Genomic DNA, 21,181 nt, shown 5'->3' on the forward strand with positions numbered 1-21,181 from the left:
GCATCATTTAGAATGAACATTGAAATTTTTGATAAACAAACCGAAGTACCTTCATATGTCACAAAAAGTTACTAGGTATGAAATACATGTAAGTATTTTAACTTCATGTCTTGGTTTATCATATATTTCATTTTGCTATTTACTTTACATCTATATGAAACAGGATGGGATGGACAGTGCTTCAAATGATCTTTTCCACTGTTGTATCAAAAGTGTTTTGAATTTGGTTGGGGGTGGGGGAGAAGGTAATTAAAGATGTATGGGCAGTGAGGTAAAACTAAAAGTGCCTTCCATCCCCCTCCCCCATTTTTTCCCCCTGGAATAGTCATTACAATATGCTAGAAGAAATTAACAATCAATAACAGAAGATTCCTGCTTGTACCCATCATAATCAAATCAGCATTCGTGTCTGAGCGCATAAAACCACATCAAGAAGTCACATTATCTCTGAGTTAATCAAACTTTATGAAGGACATTTGCATGTTCAGTAAAAATCAAATTTCCAGGCTGAATTTTCAAGTGGAGTCATTAATTGACATTTTAGTCAACATCTCACTAATAGAGCAGTACTATCTCTGCAGTTACTCCTAGGGTCTAAATACCACCCCCTCCCCCACCACCACCCCCAATAAAAAAGAAATGGAGGAGTACAGGTTAGAAATATATCTTCATCATTTTCAGTCCCTTAAAATAATAACCACAACTGTTTGATGTAAAGGGCCGAAATCATTGCATATATTGAAGAGGAAATCACACTAGAAAAAGAAGACTAAAGCCTTTAACCATGAAACAGATATGGAGAGTCTCTAGGTAGCCATGACACAATGATTAACACATTCCTCCTCATCTCATTAAGCAAACAGTCCTGATTTAGTACCCATTTAATGGACATTTTATGACCAAGCTTTCTTGAGGAAAAATCAAATTTATTCAATACTGGCTCAGACCCATAAATCTCAACGTGTGTGTGTAAAAAGAAATAAATCACATAATCTCATAAGAAGTTAATTATAAATTTATATGATGTCTGGGTCATGGTTATTTGGCACCAACTCCTTTTAGAATAGCAAAGTATATCACCATCTGGTATTAAAATTACAGATAGCCTAAACGCCATACAACAAACACATAAAAACATATCCCCAGTCCCTTCTCTAGAGAATTGTTTTGATTTTTTAAAATTCTATTTGTACTTAAAGGATTACAATTAAAAGAAAAGAAAATAAAAGCAAAACGAAAACAATGAAGTACATCTATTTATGAATTTAACATGACAAACAGGAGAATTGTGTACATAGATATCAAATCATTATACTTCTCAGACTATTCACTGGACTTTCCATTCAAAGCTCAAATATATGTCTAATATCATAATTTCTGGTGAGAGACAGAAAATATGTGTGACAGTATCTACATACAACTTCAAGTATCAAATATAAATGTTGTAAAAGACATCCAGGTACTTTAAACTTACCTAAATGAAGATCCATGACTAACTAGACGTGTCTTGTTTCTTGGCACTGGTTTGATTCTATGGCAGCGAAAAAAAGCATGATGTTCCAAGCACTTTTTCCAAAAATTCTTACAGCAATCCCTGCTGTCAAAGAAAAACTCCACTGTGTCTTTGTAATAACCCTGTGTTAAAAACCAACAAGACATTTAATAAGATTTTCATACTTTTTCTAAGAGACAATTTTTTAATACTGATTATATTTAAAATCATATCTATAACATTTCCTTTTCAAACAAATTCTCCAAGAACATTGAAAATAAAGAATCACTAACATACGGCCAAATCTTGTTATCTTGAACCGAGAAAAAAAAATTAGAGATATCCAAGGATTTGAGATATCCAGGATTAAATAAAGAATAAGCTGTTGGGACTTCCTAATCACTCCAACATATTCATGGTATTCGAGATATTGGTGTTCAAGATACCAAAGTTCAACTGTACATTAAATTATGAAATATGAAAATTAAAAGAGTAATAATTCACAGTTAAATGTGTACTATTTAAGTGAAACTATCTGAAGCAATAAGCACCAATAAATTATAATACCTACTCAATCTTTACATTTTTAACATCTTATCATACATAAATCAAAATATACACATTACAAACCCTTAATACAATGTGGTCTAACACTTTATATATATATTTTCATAGTGAAAAATATACAGTTTTATTTATAGGAAAAATCTTTAAAAACCTTCTTCTCAAGAGCCACTGGGCCAGAAAAGCTGAAACTTATATGGAAGCATCCTGGGGTAGTGTAAATACTAAATTGTTCAACTCATGACCCCTGGGGCTAGTATGTCCCCAGTTCTATAAAGTCAGGGTTGTTGCACAAGATCCCGGGGCCAGGGAATTTCCCTGCCTATAATGACATACTGTATACAGGGAAATTTTTGCCTTTATTTTATTTTCGCCCCTTCGCCCTAGATACAAGTGGATGAATTTAAGACGGAGCGAATTCAAAGGAAACAGTATGAATTCTTAAAGAAATCCATGACTGGGCGAATTTAAAATGGGGCAAATTTTTTTGTAATTGTGAAAGGGCAAAAATAACACTGGGCAAAAATAACTCTGTATACAGTAATCCCCTGGTTATTCTGGCATTGCCCACTGAACCCCGACTACGGGAGGAACCCAAGAACACCCTCCTACTTTTAAAATGTCCCCTTCTTTTTCATTTCTTTGGGACAACCCTGTATAAAGTAATATACTCCATTTTAATTACATTTTGATAGGAAAACTTTCCTATGAGATGTGTATATTTGTGAACCTCCCAAACATTTTTTTTCTGAATCTGAATACAATAAAATAAGGTTACAGCAGATATGCTTAATCAGAACTACATCAGAATTGATCACTTCTGGCACTTTTCAACAAGCACATTATACTGTATTTACTTAACAGTGACGGTTGGGAAATCAAGGCCTAATTAGTTACAACCCTGCATTTCTGTACACAACAGCCAATACTTACTTTCTGTCCACTAACGTATGTTTCTGGATGAAGTTTAATGAGGAAGCGTTTTCGCTTAAAACTGAGTTTCCGTATTTTTGCCCATGAGAATGTGTTGATGCGAGTGAACTGCTGAAAGACTAAGATGCCCATGTGAGCTATTGCCAGACTCAAGGTCACATTCTCGTGGTCCTGAAACAAAGAACTACATAATGAAAATTCATTGTTCTTAATTACGTATTAAATGTTTTTGTTCTCTTAACATCAGATACATTTCATTTTCATTAGAGAAATTACTCAGTAAGAAAAAATAATTTATACATCAGCATTAACAGTCAATGGAGAGTATAATACCAGATTTGACATCTCTGTCTTAATTTCTAACCAGAATTTTATACAATATCATCTGCTTGTTCAGACCTCTTCCTCCCCCCCCCCCCCCCAACTTTTTCTTCTTAACAGCTTACCCTGGCTGGACAAAGTTTCATTCCATAAGTTTCTACTTTTCTGGCTGTATCTAGAAGTCCTGCCTCAGCTTCAGCAGGGCTTTCTCCTCTGTAAAAATAACAACCAATCAATGACTTAGAATTTATAACCTTAATCAAAAAACAATATATATATATGTATACAATTTTTTTTTTTTACTTTGAAATAAATATAACTGATGCTTTGTAATGCACACATTTTGCAGGTATCCATACGCTACCAACAACTTCATACAGATCTAGTACAGAATTAAATCATGGTGTCTGTGTCATTTTACATGTTTCATTCAAATTTCATTTTTATTTTCAATCTTAGTCATTTACTGAATCCCTAACTCAATGTTTAAATGGTATTTACAAACGAGTTCCCAAACTGATAGTAAAATTCCCCGCAATATAACGACAGTGTGAAGTGTTATATGAACAAAGCTCACCGGAACAAATATGTACATGTATGGGCAAATCAAAAGTCTAATAAAGTTTTTTTTTAAAATTCAATATGTGAATTGTATCAATTAATTCATTTGAAATGAATAATTTTCTATTTCACCAGAGAATCAACTGCAATACACCTTTCTGTAAAATCAAATAACCGAAGCTTTGAATCACATCAATATCTGTCACTTTGTATGGACCAAGCCTCTCACCAATCAAACTGTAATTATTGCTGAACAAATAACTTCCCAATAAACTGCTCTTAATGAATTTCTTTTCCATCATTGTAAGGAAGTAAATATCCCCGTTAATGGCTCAATATTTATTCCAAACTATGGAGGACACAGTTTTTGCAGGAGCAATATAGTTACCTAAATCCACACTTAATTCATTATTAACAGATGATATGCTACTGAATGGTGTAAAATTTCTTTTTCTGGTAGAGGGTTTGAGCATCAACTTAGCGAAAGGTAGCACATTTACAGACAACTAATTTTTTAATTTAAAATTACAGTCATATTAATTTCTTTAACAAACAATGATTAATGAAGGCTCAAAGGTCAACCACAACATTTGAAAATCATAAATTTCTAATGGGTAACAAATGGTCCATCTTATGATCAAAGTAAAAGTTTAATTAGGATTTGTGTGAACAACCAATGTACATGCTGCATCCATTTATCATATGTAATATTAAAATACTGCCTACATGTGTTGTTTGAGGTATAAACATTAAAATACTGCCTACATGTGTTGTTTGAGGTATAAACATTAAAATACTGTCTACATGTGTTGTTTGAGGTATAAACATTAAAATACTGCCTACATGTGTTGTTTGGGGTATAGACATTAAAATACTGCCTGCATGTGTTGCTTGAGGTATAAACATTTAAATACTGCCTACATGTGTTGCTTGTGGTACTCTGCGACTTTCTTCAACATGTCTTCCGTTTGGTTTGGTACAAATGGACCCAATACCTTCAAGTATGTGTAATCTCGATACTCCTCAATGATAAAATCCCCAATCTCAGCTGCCAAAACAAGAGAAATACAATTATCACAAACAATATAATTCTGAAATTATCTTTTCATATTAATCTACAGTAATTCAATTAGAAGATGAAAATCTTTGAAACTAAAAGTTCTAGTTAAACTATAATTATCTATAATTTGTGTATATTACTAAACCATTAAAATGATTACAAATACAGTGTAATGTATTTACAATCAGCATGCCAGCCAAAGAGAAAATTGGTTTTCAGCATGCTAGCTCAAAGCATGTAATTCTTTAGCAAGGTTGACAATTTTTCTAAGAACTATTCATCAGGTACACTGTCAATTTTGAGCTTACAGATTCATGACAACAGGTCTTAGCCAAACTCGCAACAATGCTTCACTGCCATGCAAGCACAGAGACAGTTACCTTGAACAATGTAGGAGGCTATCAGAGCCGCTGTGTTCTCGCTACACACCATGGATCCATTAGCTAGATCTTTCTTGATCTGAAGACTGTACAGGTACCTACAAACAAACAAAATATTTGTTCGTGGAATCAAGCTTGAAATTTATCATTATTGTATTTCAGATTTCCCCCCTCAAAAACATTTATTCTCTATTCCTTCAGCTATGGAATGCCTTTTTCACATTTAGTAAAACAGCTGAACTTCATTACTTTGAAAATTGGTATCTCTAATACTGTGGATGTCAAAATGTGCTAGAAATCCCAATCATTTTTTAACACCATTGTCAAGAATCCCAATATATATCTCATTTTTTTTCCTCCATGCTAAGGAGTCCTAAATAACAAGATTTGACTGTAAATCTACCCTGTTTTATGGATATTATATTACCTGGTGTACTCCTCCAACATGCCTGGATCTGGAGTGTAAAACTTCACCAGGAACTCCAGGGGTGAGTCAGGGGAGGGTAACTGTTTCAGTACCGGTTTCTCATTGTCCAGCCAGCACTGAAATAAATCAATTAACACATAAAAATCTGACCATCTCAAGTCTTTGTTTTTTTTAAAATTTCTTACATATGTGGTAACACATACAAAAACTGTAGGTCTAGCATTTTGAAAAAAAATTGTTAAATGTTTTCAGGGAGACTGAAAGCGAGACAGACAATGAAAACTTTATCCAATGGAATATAGCTCGTCTGGTTCTCAAAATGTAAAGGGAAATATATATTGAGAAAGTCTTTCTAAATTACACGGAAAAAGAGGTTTTTTTTTTTTTTTTTTTTTTTTGGGGTGGGGGGGTTTACCACCTGATGGAAAACAAGTAATGCTGATTATTACAAAGGTTTTACCTTGAGTCCGTGAGAATCCTCATATTGCAGTCCAAAATAGTCACTCTCCACTAACTGTAGATGATGAACTGCTGCCTCCCATAGGGACCGCCCAATGTCCTTGACCTGTCAATGGAGGTTAAAAGGTCATACTCATTCAATCATTCAATATATGGACAAAATACCATCTCTGTGACATCATACAGCCAAGGACTTTCAGTTTTAAGGCAGTACTACACTAAACACAACATTATTCAAGTCTTTAAATGTATTTGTCAATTTTATCAAAAAGCAAAATGCATCACATTGCAAAGAATGCCAATTGTCACTACCATGATTACTGTATGTGTTGTAAGGGCAAAAACACAAGAAAAAATGACTTTATTAACTGTGCTACTGACATTTCATAAAAAGAATGTTTTGAAAACAAAATGAACAAAGAAAGTATATATCAGTTTTGTTAGACTGCATACTAGAAGTGTACATGTATCATTGACACCCAGGAATTGCATGGGCTGAGATAGAAAATAAATCAATACATTTAATACTATTGGATGATATATAGTCCCCCACCTCTTGTGCTTATAATCTAATTGAACGTGTTCTTGGAACAGTTTTATCCAACACATGCCAATAAAACGTTTCCATCGAATTTACATTTATAGTTATCAATTATCATGATTATTTAAAACCAACAAATTGCCCTACTGCCCTTTCGGCAAGCAGGATCTATGCCATAATATAAACAGGATCTATTATATATTCATTACACAGAAACTCTTCTAGTCCCCCTGGTGGTATATATACCTACACAACAAGATGTTACTTGATGTCTATTGAGCCTTTTTTGATGCCCTTTGTGTAACCCTGATTTTTAATCAAACGTGTCCAGTAACAGAAGTGTTTCTGCATCTACTATCATATGTATGATGAATATACAAGTAAGACTGAGCTACAACTCCGAGTCTGTACGTGAATGTCCATACATATAGAGAGATATGCAGTATTTGAATCAATTTTGTGATGGCTTTCAAAGGAATTTCATAAGTTAAAATGTCCTAGGATTTAACGTGATGCCACATGAGGTTATCTCCCAGAACTGAACGTTTTCTACTGGGTACCACCGGGCTAGTGGTCATCGTCCAGCTCATTTTTCTCTACAGATACGCCAGTCACAGGAAATACCTTATTCCAAGATACCGCACAGAATCAGGAAAAGAAAGAGCAGTTGAGATTTCAGCACTACTCAATGAAAATTCCAAACATCTCAGTGAAAACTCCAAACATCTCAGTGAGAAAACAGGACGATTCCGTGAGGAATCTGTCCACCTCAGTCAAAAATCGGAACCTCTTCACGAGAAGTTCGTACTTCATCATGTATATGACCGCAGATCAGTAGCTTCTACAAATGTGAGATCAAAGTCTAATACTTCAAAGGAGTCTTTATTGACAAAAAATGCTGCAGTTGGAAGGTGAGGATTTACAAATTATTGATCACGTGTTCATTGTATTCATTACATGCCTTTTTAATTCATTGTTTTCAGACTTTGCAACGAATCTAAACTACTGAAATTTGATAGACTTTCCCCAAAAGCTTCAATTCTGGCACAAATCAAGTATATTTTGAAATGTTGTTTTTAATGTTTTGTCAGATAAATATAATCCCTCCCCAGCTTAGATCACAATATCCTGTAGAGATAACTTAATCATAGATCTACAGCTGAATATACAACTAGACATGTTTTTATCATATTAATATACTTTTTGCTCTTTTATTTTTTTTTTCCTAACACCCCAAGTGTTCTAATAAGATCTTATCATAGGCATTTTTTTTTTATTAATATTCAATTCTACCGTTTTCTTTTAGAGAAAACCTCACTTTTGATCCAAGAAGTTGTTCAAGATCCAAAGCAACAATTCATCCTGACTTCCAAACTCCCTTCAAAATCTACATCTATGAGCTTCCCCGGAAATTTAACTCTGACATCCAAACTCGTCTCGAGCTCCAACACCCTGAGTGCTACTCCTTTGAATATTGTGGAAGTGGATCCAGGCTTTTTGACATTGAACAAGGTGTTCATGTTCAGGACAGCCATCAGTTCTCTCTGGAAGTCCTCATGCACCATCAGTTACAGTTCAGCCCTTATCGAACACTTGATCCACACCAGGCTGATTATTTCTACATCCCAGCCTACATTAGTTTACAGTGCCTGCTCGCCTCGTATCCCCTTGTTAAAACCACCATATCACTGATCAATGAATTGTTTAGTTACCTGAACTCCACACCATACTTTTCCAGTGGGAAACCCCATTTTTCCTCTCTTGGAAAGATTGAGAGAGAGATGTCATCCAATGGAAGCTGCCCTTATCTCTTACACCCTCAGACTCAAAACGTCACTTTTTTGTCTATTGAGAAGGAAACAAAATACCTGAGTTTCCTCAGGCAGAAAGTCATATCAGTGCCATATCCAAGCTACATTCATTTGACAAGGAAAAACAGTCTTCTAAGAGACTTCCCTAATGATTCGCAGCGGAATGTGTTCATACTTTTAGCAGCAAGCACAAGAAGATCTACTCCATATCGTGTCATTATCCTGGACCAGTTCACAAACAGAACCACCCTGTCCTACCAAGATTACATGAAATCTAGACAGAAGAACTCGAGCATAAATATGATAATGTTGAAAACATCGGAATGTGATCGCAAAGCTAAATACACAACAGTGCCCTGGATGCTACACTCTGTCTTCTGTCTGCAGCCCCCCGGGGATTCCCCCACTAGGAAATCCTTTTACGACTCCCTCTTGAGTGGTTGCATCCCCGTTCTATTTCCTTATCCTGACCATCCATCTGCCTGGGCATTCCAAAATCACTTCAACTTCACCAAATTCACTGTCACCATTCCTTATGATTATATGCATTCCAAGAGCAACAGTGTATATGATTTTCTCTCAAAATTATCCCCAGCATACATTTTAACTCTACAAAAACAAGTCAAGAGAGTGGCACAGTGGTTCCAATACAGTATTCCTGACGGATCCCAAACGGACCAACAGGATGCCATGACACTGATATACAAAGACCTACGTGATGCTCTCTCTAGTGGAAAAACTGTCAGAAATTAGATTATATCCTTAGAAAGCTTGCTCTACACAAAAAGCTTAATTACAGGACATGGTTGTTAAAAACAAAAGAATTCTTTTAACTCCATCTATATACTTACTTTTGTTAGTATACATGTGTATGAGAGAAAAAATTAACTTACCGGGACTTGAAAAACATGTACAGTGTCATCCAAAAACTTGATCCTGATATTGACAATTTTGCCCTTTCTGGGGGCCCGCGGGGACAAGGGGTCACTCATCCCCAGAGTCTGGGCTCATTCTACCTCAAACCACATGTCATGTCAGCCGTATAGCATCTACAAAATAGACATCACATGTATAATACATTATACAGATACGAGCAATGTTGATTATTTTTGATTTTTAAAAGTATAATCAAATTCAACCAAATTCTCTCTTGGCTGATACTTTCTACATGTACAGGTATAAATCTCAGTTAAGTATAATGGACAATTTATAGATTGAAAAATGCTCAATTGCTTATTGTTTGTTTGTCCATACCAGCCTCAGGTAAATATTTACATTCTACATTGAATGTTTGATGTAATCATATATAATAATTCATTCTATTCTTTTGTAATTATATTAAGATTTGCATGTCAGGTTACTCTGTGAATGTTATCACAGATTAACCATGGACTTACATGTTTTAATTATAACTTGCAAAGCATATATATATATAATATATATATATATATATATATATATATATATATATATATATATATATATATATATATATATATATATCATAGTCATCTCTTGAGTGAATGGTTTCTGTATAGAAAATGTTTAAATGTTTGAAAATTACATCCATGGTGCAATCAAAATTGCCCTTGGTTAACCTGGGGGTGCAGATAACCCACTCTCCCATTGATCAGTGCTAGTAATCTAACCAAGCTAGTGAAATTATTAAGAGCATTCACTCATCCGGCAAACAGTTTCTTTAACAAAAAGTCTTGGTTCATTTGTATTTTGCGGGATATATTTTCATGGTAGATTAAGATAAATTATTGTATAGTGACCTCATAGAAAACATGGAAAGAGTGGGACTTAGTAGATCTACATTAAGTACATGTAGAGCTCTATAAATCCCTTACCTAGCACGTTTGATGCATACAATACATACAATTTGATTCTTTGTGAAATGTGAGTGTTGTTCAATTGTACATGAATCAAAAGAAATTCAAGTGAATTTATTTTTAAAGATAAGTACTCTGTACATCCCTTGACTTCAATTTTTGTCACTAGCCCAAGAATCTTCAGTTTTAACCCAATGCTCCACCTCTACCTTTCTTTCAAAGGCATGTGCACTTTACTCTGCAAAAATGTTACAAGTTGTCAATGAAATTACTAAAACTTGCAAAAGGCGATATAAATGTGTATGAAACTTACAGTTGAACTTCGGTATCTCGAACATGGATATCTTGAATACCATTTTTATATTAATATTGGATTGATTGGGAAGTTCTAACCACATATTTCCTAAGTATTTTACCCTCAATATCTCAAACTCTCGAATATCTCTAAGTTTTTTCCTAGGTCCCATTGAGTTGAAGATGATGAGGTTTGACTGTATATTTTTTGTTCTCTTAGACATAAAATGACCTCTTTTTTTAATCTGTACAACATAGGAATCATGTGAAGATACAAGACTGAATAGTAAGCAAGGTTGTCCCTAAGAATTGAAAGAGAAGGGGACATTTAAAAAGTAGAAGAGGATCTGGGGTTCCTTCCCTAATGAGGAGTTTAGGAGGAATTCCAAAAGAACCTGGGGATTACATCATTATAGGCGGGGAAATTCCCCAGCGCTCGATATTAGGGACAACCCTGAGTAAGGCATAAGGATCCAATCACAGTTAGTGTAACTGATACACAAAACTTTCTTCGATACTTCTAAACTTGTACCAAATATACTTCAGTATCACATACCTTGGTGTAATTTACCCATGTACCTAATAAAGAAGGTAACACTGATAAGAAATCTCCATTAAACAAGATAAACTACTGCGACTTCACTGCATTTAAGTCTGGTCTGGAGGTGATTCATGAGTGTGTGTCAATAAAGTACCTGGTATTGCTGTGATTTCAATTTTAAGGAAATTATGCACCCTATTCAATAGGCACCTCTTATTTTTTTTTCCAGTTTAACAATTTTAAATTCATATTAAACATTTTTTTCAATCAGAGAATTATGTGCAGACCTTTTATACATTTGATAAATGATTCGATAACAGATCTCTATGTTTTAATTTATTCTACTGATGCAAGACTGCATGATTTCAAGATCACAATACAAAGGATATAGTGGCCAATGGTACATGTACTTCTGTTGCACAATACACACTGAATTATCTCCCTTACTCCTACAACATGGGATAATTTTTCCTTCTTAACCTCTGAGGCTTGTATGAATAACTCTCATCTGACCTCATCATGCTCATGTCCTTACAACTGATGTACTTTTATGACTATTACAGGGTGTGCCTAAAAACTATATATACTTCTGTGAAAAAATACTAGCTTTGTTTTCAATCAACCTGCACTTCTCAAAAATCCCTATGGTTTGCCTGTCAACAGCAAATGATAGAAGTACTTCACACCAAATATCCATATCATCATTCTAAGTAGATTGTCATTCCACCCTCCACTCTGGGGACAAACTATTAGGAAGTCTCTCACATCAAAGTCCTACAGTCTCCTCCAAAAAACTGGCACTTGATCAGAAACCATCACTGGGGACCCCTGGTCCCTCTTTCAAGTGTCACAGACTGTCCACAGAGTATAACAGTGCTGAAGCACAAATTAGATTACCATGCGATAAGACTGGAAATTTCTGTCACTTCCCGGAGATGAATAGCCATTTACTGGTGTGAACAAAAATATTGATATATCCATAACCCCGTCTCAGAGATGCAAGCATTCTATTGTGAGTGTAATAAACGAGTTGGCAAATAAGCAAAAGCCAATATTCCCTTCCTCTAAGCTACCCCAAAAGCTAAAAACACAAAAGATGTGTTTGACAGAAAAGTATTGACATCGTTATCATTAGAAAATGGTAGAAAACACTTAAATGGATCTCCAAATGATATATGGTTGCTTTGAAACACAAAACCGTTCAATCAGTTCGGCAGAGTATATTATGAACTGTGAACTTTATTTCTTAGCTCTACATTCTGCTATTTTACCATGAAAGATGTCAAATGTTCCATATGATACATCAGCCAAGTGCTGTATGCAGTAAAATGCGTACTTCAATCAATTATCAGATCCATTTTATTAACCATTCCTAACTTCATAGAAAACAGTAAATTTGTGGGTACGAACTGCTCAAAATTTGTAAGAAGTAACTCATCACATCAACTTCTGTCCTGAATCAGGTCAACTCGACGATACTTTCGATATCTCCAAACATTACCTATTACATCCAGAGTAAAAAATGCTAAATATAGTCCTAAAACAGTTGAAAAGGAATGTGAAACCTCACCTGCAAGTGTGACCAGTCATGCATATCCTGCCCACTTACTACAAATTCCAACCTCTGGCACTCAACCTCTCTCAAACATATGCCACACAGAGGGACCTCCAAATAAACAATATCCAACACAGATGGTTCACAACTAAAACACTGTATAGATCCGTCCAATGCTATCTGAGCATCAAACTTATCTGATCCTCTGCAAAGTTCCAAAAAATTCAATATTTTGGTTATTGAATGTGTGCAGCCAAGTTAAGATTTATGATATACTGCATTAATACTGATCCTATCTGCTGACCTCTGACCTAGATGTACCGATGCCACGATACACTCGGAATCGGATCAATGACTAACTGAATTATAAATGCTATTATGTTCATCCCAAAAAAAATCTGAATTCTATTTAAAACACAGGTCTATCTGAAATAATGGGTTTTTCTTTCTTAAGTAAACTTAGGGACGACAAGTGCTGTAAAACAAACATGGTAACATGAAAGAAAAATCTTTGTTGGGTAAAAATGTATGTTAAACAAATTAGATCATGTTTTGTGTCCTAAACTACCTTTGTAAATAAAAAAAGGAATTTGTGGAAAAAAAAAATTTTGTTTGCCAATTTCACAGGTCAGTGATCTAACCAGAGGGCTTGATTGTGTACTTGTAAGGCAATGTACAATATCATTATATCAATGCTTTGATTACCGATATCAGACATAAAAAAAAACTGAAATCAACAATTTTCTGCCATTCTATCAGCCTTGGGCACATGCTTAAATATTTTTAAAAGTTTCATATCAATACTAAAAATAAAAACATGTACATTTATCTTGAAGATAAAATATATCAATTAGTACTTTCATTTTACTTTTCAAAGAGTAAGAGCTAAAATTTCAGATACTCTGTGTAGATTTCCACATTTGTACCCTAGCTTACTTTCAATGTCTGGGTCATGAGTATAGAAATGATGTCTTTTCCATCATTACTTAACTAAATGCCTAAATTCTTCTCTCGCACCCCCTCAATCACTATCAATTTTTTTTTTCAGATTTTGAAGAAGATGCAATCTTTTTTTTTTTTTTTTTTTTTATATGATGAATGCTAAGTGCAGAAATGCAATTTACAATACATCCTCTAATAAAATGTGATGTGTCCAGCATAATTCATATACATATATTTCACATACTTACACATTCAGAAGTTTACAGTAAATACATGTAACAAGTTACTCTTGACATGAAATGAAACTGGACCCATTAATACCACTTCATATGTTCCACTTAATTACGCCTCTGCTTTCTATTCAAAAATTATCTGTCATGTTCATAAATCACTCTCAAGTTGCATAATCTAAATTGGAAAACACAAGTTTTCTTGGCCAAGTGCAAGTCATTTGAAAACCATAAGTCGGGGCACAAATAGCTCTAACTCTCTCCAATGGAAGTGTTTCGATCAATACTCCTTGACGAAATCATTCAATAAGGGCTTGTCAATAGCTCTACATGAAGCAAGATGTTACAGAAATACTGATAGACACACAGACACGTCTTTCCAAAGTGTGAATATATTGATCACTCTAACTCTTTTTGTCTTTGAATAAAGGGCTAAAACAAGACTTTGTCAAAAGTTATTAATATAATTATTACAGTGTTTTTAAAATTACTAATAATTGTTATTACCTGGTAATATGATTAATTTTTTTTCCCTGTCACGTGTGGAAAAGGGAGGGGAGAAAAAATACAGGGAAATAGAGCAGAATATCTGGTAACAATTAAATACAGTAAATATTTGACATTATCCATCTCTGTAACCTGTATAATTTCCCTAGAATCCACCAGATAAACATATAAGATATTCTACATGTCTCACATCTATTTGTCTATGATGCTGTCCTATAATTTAAAATGAAAATCACTGATACCATTAACAAAATCGCACAATATTGAATTGACAGCATTTTTTTTGCCCCTGGGTCAAAAGGCAGGATAAAAACCATCAAGTTGGGAGATGGGGATAATTATACAAAACTGAATCTGTAAATATATATATATACAGAATGCTACAGTTATATTAAATTCATTACCTCAAAGGCAATTTTAAGACACAGGTGCACTAAACTGAAACCTTGTTTGATGATAAGGGTTAATCCCAAATCATGACATTATGCGGGGTAATCCATAATTCTTTATATTGAACTTAGAGCAGTAGAGTTGGAACTCATTATGACAATCATGGACAATTGAGGCACTATGATCAAAGCACAATATCAGGATCTGGTACAATTCAAAAGCAGGTACATGTGCACTTTACATTGTACATTAGACATTTATTGTTCACAGATCTATAAAAACAAAGACATTTGAATTCATGCACAAATATTGATTAATAATTAAATGTCACGTATTAATTTAGGATTCTGCACAAACAACATTCTATGTTTCACAACCTCACAAAAACCATGAATTAAAATAGCGATATATATATTCCTCATTATTTTTATGCAGTATCTACATGCAAGTCTCTCTTCTGCTTATATGAATGCTAACATCATTTGCATCATCTTAAAATACAAACTGAATTCACAAAACTACTGACATTGACATGTTTGATAGACAAATTTATCTAAAAATTCTATAAATTAGCAATAATAAAACCTAGCTGCTGTAATTTTCAATTCTCTATCAAGTCCCTGCATTTTTTCTTATAACGTGTTATAAATCCTTAATCTTGATGAAAATTAACACAAATTGAAATTTTAATTTTTTGTTTGAAAAGAACCATTAGCACAAACTCCTGCAATTTCTGTGAGAAATTCACCTGTATAGATACATATTGCACATAAAATGCCTACTTTATGAAATAAGTTCACAAGATTGAGTAATTTTTTTCACTATCTCTAATGATTGCAGCCATTCCAGTGGATTTTTTTGTATGGTCCCCTTTCTCTGGGACCTAATACCCATTATCTGATTAGAGCACTCATAGATTCAGCCACAGAAGTTAATGCCTGTGTATTATGAGACAACAATACTCCAAAACTGCAGACACCTCGCCAAGACTAGGAAACAATGCTCAGCAAACATCATGTGCAGATAAAAGCTTTGAAAAGTTGCAGAAATGATCAATAATTCAAACGTCGACCAGGTATCATAACGGCAATCTGGAACATTGGCGATAATTTCGTAAAGACTTCTAACAGTGTTATACACACACACAAAAAAAAAACATTAGATATAGCAGAAATAACAACCTGTTTTCTGGTCTTTAATAGAACCAACTGAAACTCTACAATTACTTTGTTGCAACTGCTGAAATTATGCCAAACAATTAAACTTCTGTCTAACCCCAATAAACAAAGAATGTACAAAAATTTAAGCATATAGAGATACACTTGTTAAGAATGCACAGATAAATTTAAAAGGAAGGGAGAAAAAGCTTTTAATAGGTACAGCTAATGATCAGAGTGAAATTGACATTTCTTGGTCCACTTGTTCACAGCTATCTACGAGCATCAACAATTTTTCTACTTGAGTGACCACAGCAGCCACTGAGAGGATTATGAGGACTGTAACAGCCTGAAGGAAACAGCTATCACGGCATAGGGGGCGGGCACCAGCTTAGTCACAGCATACCAAGTGTGGGTAACCAAAATCTGTCACACAACACACATCAATCTGGAATCTCAGTATTTCTTGACTCCAAAGCATGGTATTTTTTTTAAGAGTAAAATATAATTTCTGACCCCCATCCCCCCCTCCCCTACACAAAACCTATGTACATATTCATTTTACACAGTTCATGTGCAGTCATCTTGGCTAGGCTAGGGTTATAGTCTATTCCTTTCCTCTACAGAGAAGTGGATAGTGCACTTGCCCAGTAGTAAATAGCAAGTGCACTCTCTGGGAATTAAATCATCATTTTTGACATTTCATCCACAAAATTAAATAGTTCAGTAATCAGTATAAATTAAATAATTATTTTGTCAGTATTATGTTATGGTCAGTAACAATACTGTTCACAAGTCTAAAGCTTGTACATTTATAGGAAAAGTAATTATACTAAAGAGTAAAGAAAAATAGTACAATTTCTCCTATAGTCGAATAGCCATTTAGTCTGCAATACACATGATAAACCTCCCCAATTAGTGAAACACACTTAAAGCTTTCACCCTCATGAACAAATTAATTCTTACTACTCTCTGCTACAAATATAGTGGTAAGCAGTAACATTTATCACCCCCTTCTCTCCCACTCCCAGCATACTTTAAATTTCCCCAAGGACAAACGATGATGGTGTTTTAATTGCCATCCCATTATCCACCATAAAAAGCCTATCATAAATTTTATGTAGTAAACTTAATTACAGAGAGTAACCTTTACATTGCTAGTTATGCTGCTCTAACCATTTACTGTTCTAAGTAAACCAGGAAAAATGAGGATTTAAGGCCGTATTATCACTTCTACTTATTGTAAAAAAAAAAATTCTCGAACAGTAAGTACTACGTACATACACGTGCAGAAGTTGTTCAAGTTAGCCGTAAGTACATGAATGCAAGTTGTTCAAGAATGTGTACACAAATGCTCTTCTGTAAAAATCACACTTTTGTACTTCTGGGTCCAACCATCTCTGATATTATTAGTCAACAACCAAAATGTTCCACTGAAGAAAAACTTTTTTTTTAACAGTAATACTTAATAACTGTTAATTTAGCTACCCCTAATTCTATTTTAATAACTACATACATGCAGACTGTCTTGGTATTGTGTCTATTTATTAGGAGACATGCTCACTTTCAGGTTTTTTTAGGTCTTGAATTCAAGGGCCTGGGCCTTTCCAATTGGGAAAAAATAGCGATATTTTCTTGGAATTGAGAAAACATTTTATCCAAAGAAGTTTTGAAAAAAGAATAAACAAGTGAATAAAGCAGGTATAATGGGATTCCTATTGGCTTTCAATTTGAAAAAAAAAAAAGATTTAATTAACAATTTTGAGGCAAAATTTGTAATCTGTGGGCCTGTGAAGGAGATATATGAATGATGAGGCTTCTCTGCTTTGAAGTTTTTGGGAATTTTGAAGCAAAAATTGGGGAAAATACCTGCTTTTCAGCATTGGGAATGGGGCCTTATTTCGGCCCCCTACAGACCCTAAAAAAACCTGACTTAAATGGGCCACTTTTTATACATCATTGTATACATTATGACTGCCTTATCTGTACAACTTCATAGTACAGTGTACAAGTCTGCAAACTGTGTTAACTTCTAAATCTTCCTTAAAAGTCAAAAGGCAAAAGCACATGGAACTAAACGTACTAAAAGTTAAATCTTCCAGTTTACTCCCCTGCACCTCGATTCTCTCGATTTTTTTTCCCCTGCCACAACTGTGAATGGCCTGAAAATTTAAATAAACCTCAATCAAGCTGCTGGCAGAGAGAGGTTAAAAACCACACACACTTCTGGGTCACTTGACTTGTGTTGCCACCGCATCTAAACTAAACCCCCCTCTTGTCAGAAGAGGTGAGATTTCCTCCACACCATACACAGGGTTTTCTCCTCATGGCTAGTAGGAAGAGAAGCATCTACAGTGCTGCTAAACACTTCTAGAACTGACAGAGCTACTTATTCCAACTAAGTGGCTTCTCTAAAACAACAAATTATTTTCCACCAGCTAGTACTCAATGATACAGAAAATTAGACCCTTTCAGAAAAAAACCCATTTTGAGGTGAAATATGCAGATTTTTCATACTAAGCAAAATTAACCAAAGCATTACTGGGTTTACTTCCAAGTTAATTATTTAATTAATGCACTTAAGCTTCAACATGTTAAACACATATTCATGATTCATTCAAATACATACTCCTAATAACTGATAGTGTGCATGACAAAAGAATTCAGAACATCTATTTTAATGCCCTGTTCACACGGAGAGTTTAATTCGCAGTAAATTAATGCGAAGAAAAATGATGCGAATTAAATTAATGCGAATTAAATTGCGTTCACACGACAGCTAATGCGAAGTAAACTAATGCGAATTATAATTTTATTTCTACAACAAGGCTATTCAGTGAGGCTATTATGACGTCAGTTACAAATCACATCATATTGTGCACGGCAGATATATATTTCACATAATGTCATAGTGCCTGTACACATTTTAGTGATTAACGTAATTTTCCTTTGTTTTCCACTCAAAATTGGCACAAGTACCTATATTTGACCATCGACATGTGGCCTGTGACTTAATTCTGCCCTTACGCATGCGTCAAAATTTAATTCGAATTAGCTTCGCTTAGCATTCACACGGAGCTAATGCGAAGTAATTTAATGCGCAGTAAACTAATTCGAATTAAACTAATTCGCATTAAATTCTCCGTGTGAATGCGGATCAAATTTAATTCGCAGTAACTTACGTTTAATTCGAATTAAACTCTCCGTGTGAACAGGGCATAAGACAGGAGGATTATAATATCTTCCTCCCAATATGAAACAATTCTCAAACGTGTCTATACCAGGAACATACAATATCAAGAACCTAAATATATCATGTATATATGTTATGTCCCTGATGATACATGATCATACTTTCAACAGGATTTCAGATGTGCTAGACTCAACCAGAAAATTCTGAAGAATATGTATTGTAACCAATATATTGTATTATTTGTATAGCAATTCTAATACATATACTCAATATAAACATATACTCAACATTACCATACTTATTGACAAGCAAGTAAGTTTCATAGAAAAAGGCATGGCCTTCTAATGTCAATATTTCTAATGTCAATATGTCTAGAGCAGATACAGATTATCAACAATACAAATAACACACCTGACTCCACAAAACATACGTTAATTAAATACACTATATGTTTATTCATATCCTTTTATTTAATTATACCCTGAGGTGTGTTTTGGACAGTGCAGTATTATACATGACATGCATCAATGACAATATGGCATATTGTGACAAGCACTTTCCATCACTCCCACACACTCACCCCACCCCTACCCCCGGACATCTTCACATGGGTAGTTTATAGAATGAAGACACACTTTTATGAGTGAATCACATCATACATAATACTGTCTTGCTGTGCAAATACTTCATCTCTGTGCTTTCTTTATTTTCCATCCTGTTACACATGTTGTCAATTTTATAATACAATCAAGATGCGTTTAAATGGAGGGGGAAAATATTAATAACAACATCGATATTCATCGAAATTCCAAAGTACTGTTATCCCCAAAATACAATAGGGTAGGGACAGTGTTAAATCTAGAGAACGAGGTAGAGCACCGCTATTAAGGCTGAGTATGTATTAATCTTATAGATACTCACCACACGCACTGGTAAAGTATTCAAATCTTTAAATCTTAAGTAAAATCCCTTGATTAAAATTAATAATTAAGATTATTTCTATCACTTTTCACACAAATCCGACATGAGAGACACACGCTGTTGAAGTTTGACCTTTGCCTTCAAAAATTTGGTCGAAACTCCCTACGGGAAAAACATAAAATAAAGAGTGAAAAAATACTGACAGTCTAATATAAGAGGAAAAAAATAATTATAAAAACAAAAACATATTTTTCAAATTACCTGAGTGTCCTAGTTTAATTAAAATGACCTATTTTCTTTAGAGCTTGAAGGGAAAATATGCATTAAACGACAATTAATGGAACAGCCAATATTTGAGCTATTTTACGGACTAAAGACGCAGATTCGTAAGTGATACAGGGTATCTCGAAAATTTTTCCGCACCAGTTAACCTGCTAGAGCAAATTGACACAATGGACTAATGTATGATAAACGACGGCAATTTTACCTAGTTGTCACTGGTTTAGGAACCATAGGATTAATATGTTTGAAATAATTGGTTTGTCCCAAGACTAATTTGCTCTCACTTTCCCTTCAGCTAATTTATTTTTCCACGGTAAAATGGGAAGTAACTGTGTAAAGAAGGGAAATCGAGATTTATAATTATACAAGACGTAACATTTGGTAAATAAGCGAATATTCATCTCAGTAAACGAGAAATAAAATCTTAGAAGATGGAGGAAACAGTTAATTGCTTATAATTAGCTTCTTATTAAATGAAAAGGCTCACAAAATATATCACTAAACAGTGGCGGATTCAGGGGGGTTTGGGGGGGTTCGGGAAAACCCCCCGCCCGATCAAAAAAATTTTTTTTACAAGTGTCATTTTAACAATATATTGCATAAATGCAACTCTATCCAAGCCCATTGTTTTACACAAAGAGGTGAAATATACAGTCACCATGCGAAATCCCTTTCCGCTTGAGCGCACACAATATACAGGTAATCAACAGTACTGTACATGCAGAGATCATGATAGTCCGTGCAGCTAGTGATGACGCAACGTCATACACAACAACCAAAACTGC

General features: G+C 34.4%; 1 protein-coding gene across 2 annotated transcripts in view; it reads right to left on the minus strand.

Moving 5' to 3' along the window:
* The window catches only part of LOC133188612 (FERM, ARHGEF and pleckstrin domain-containing protein 1-like), a 46,581-nt gene extending 26,323 nt beyond the window's left edge, over positions 1-20,258 (minus strand). For both annotated transcript variants that reach the window (XM_061324106.1, XM_061324105.1), the window contains exons 1-9: positions 20,115-20,258; positions 9,443-9,598; positions 6,199-6,303; positions 5,739-5,854; positions 5,312-5,409; positions 4,793-4,919; positions 3,436-3,523; positions 2,990-3,160; positions 1,475-1,635 (exon numbers count right to left, since the gene is read on the minus strand). In XM_061324106.1, the coding sequence (XP_061180090.1) occupies positions 1,475-1,635; positions 2,990-3,160; positions 3,436-3,523; positions 4,793-4,919; positions 5,312-5,409; positions 5,739-5,854; positions 6,199-6,303; positions 9,443-9,541 (965 nt within the window). In that variant the 5' untranslated portion in view covers positions 9,542-9,598; positions 20,115-20,258. The remainder of the gene's footprint in view (positions 1-1,474; positions 1,636-2,989; positions 3,161-3,435; positions 3,524-4,792; positions 4,920-5,311; positions 5,410-5,738; positions 5,855-6,198; positions 6,304-9,442; positions 9,599-20,114) is intronic.
* Between the last annotated feature and the right edge of the window lie 923 nt (positions 20,259-21,181).

This window comes from Saccostrea echinata, unplaced genomic scaffold, assembly GCF_033153115.1.
Source record: "Saccostrea echinata isolate AGI-Se365-2 ecotype Australia unplaced genomic scaffold, CSIRO_AGI_Sech_v1 ptg000016l, whole genome shotgun sequence".
NCBI classification, from domain to species: Eukaryota; Metazoa; Mollusca; class Bivalvia; order Ostreida; family Ostreidae; genus Saccostrea; species Saccostrea echinata.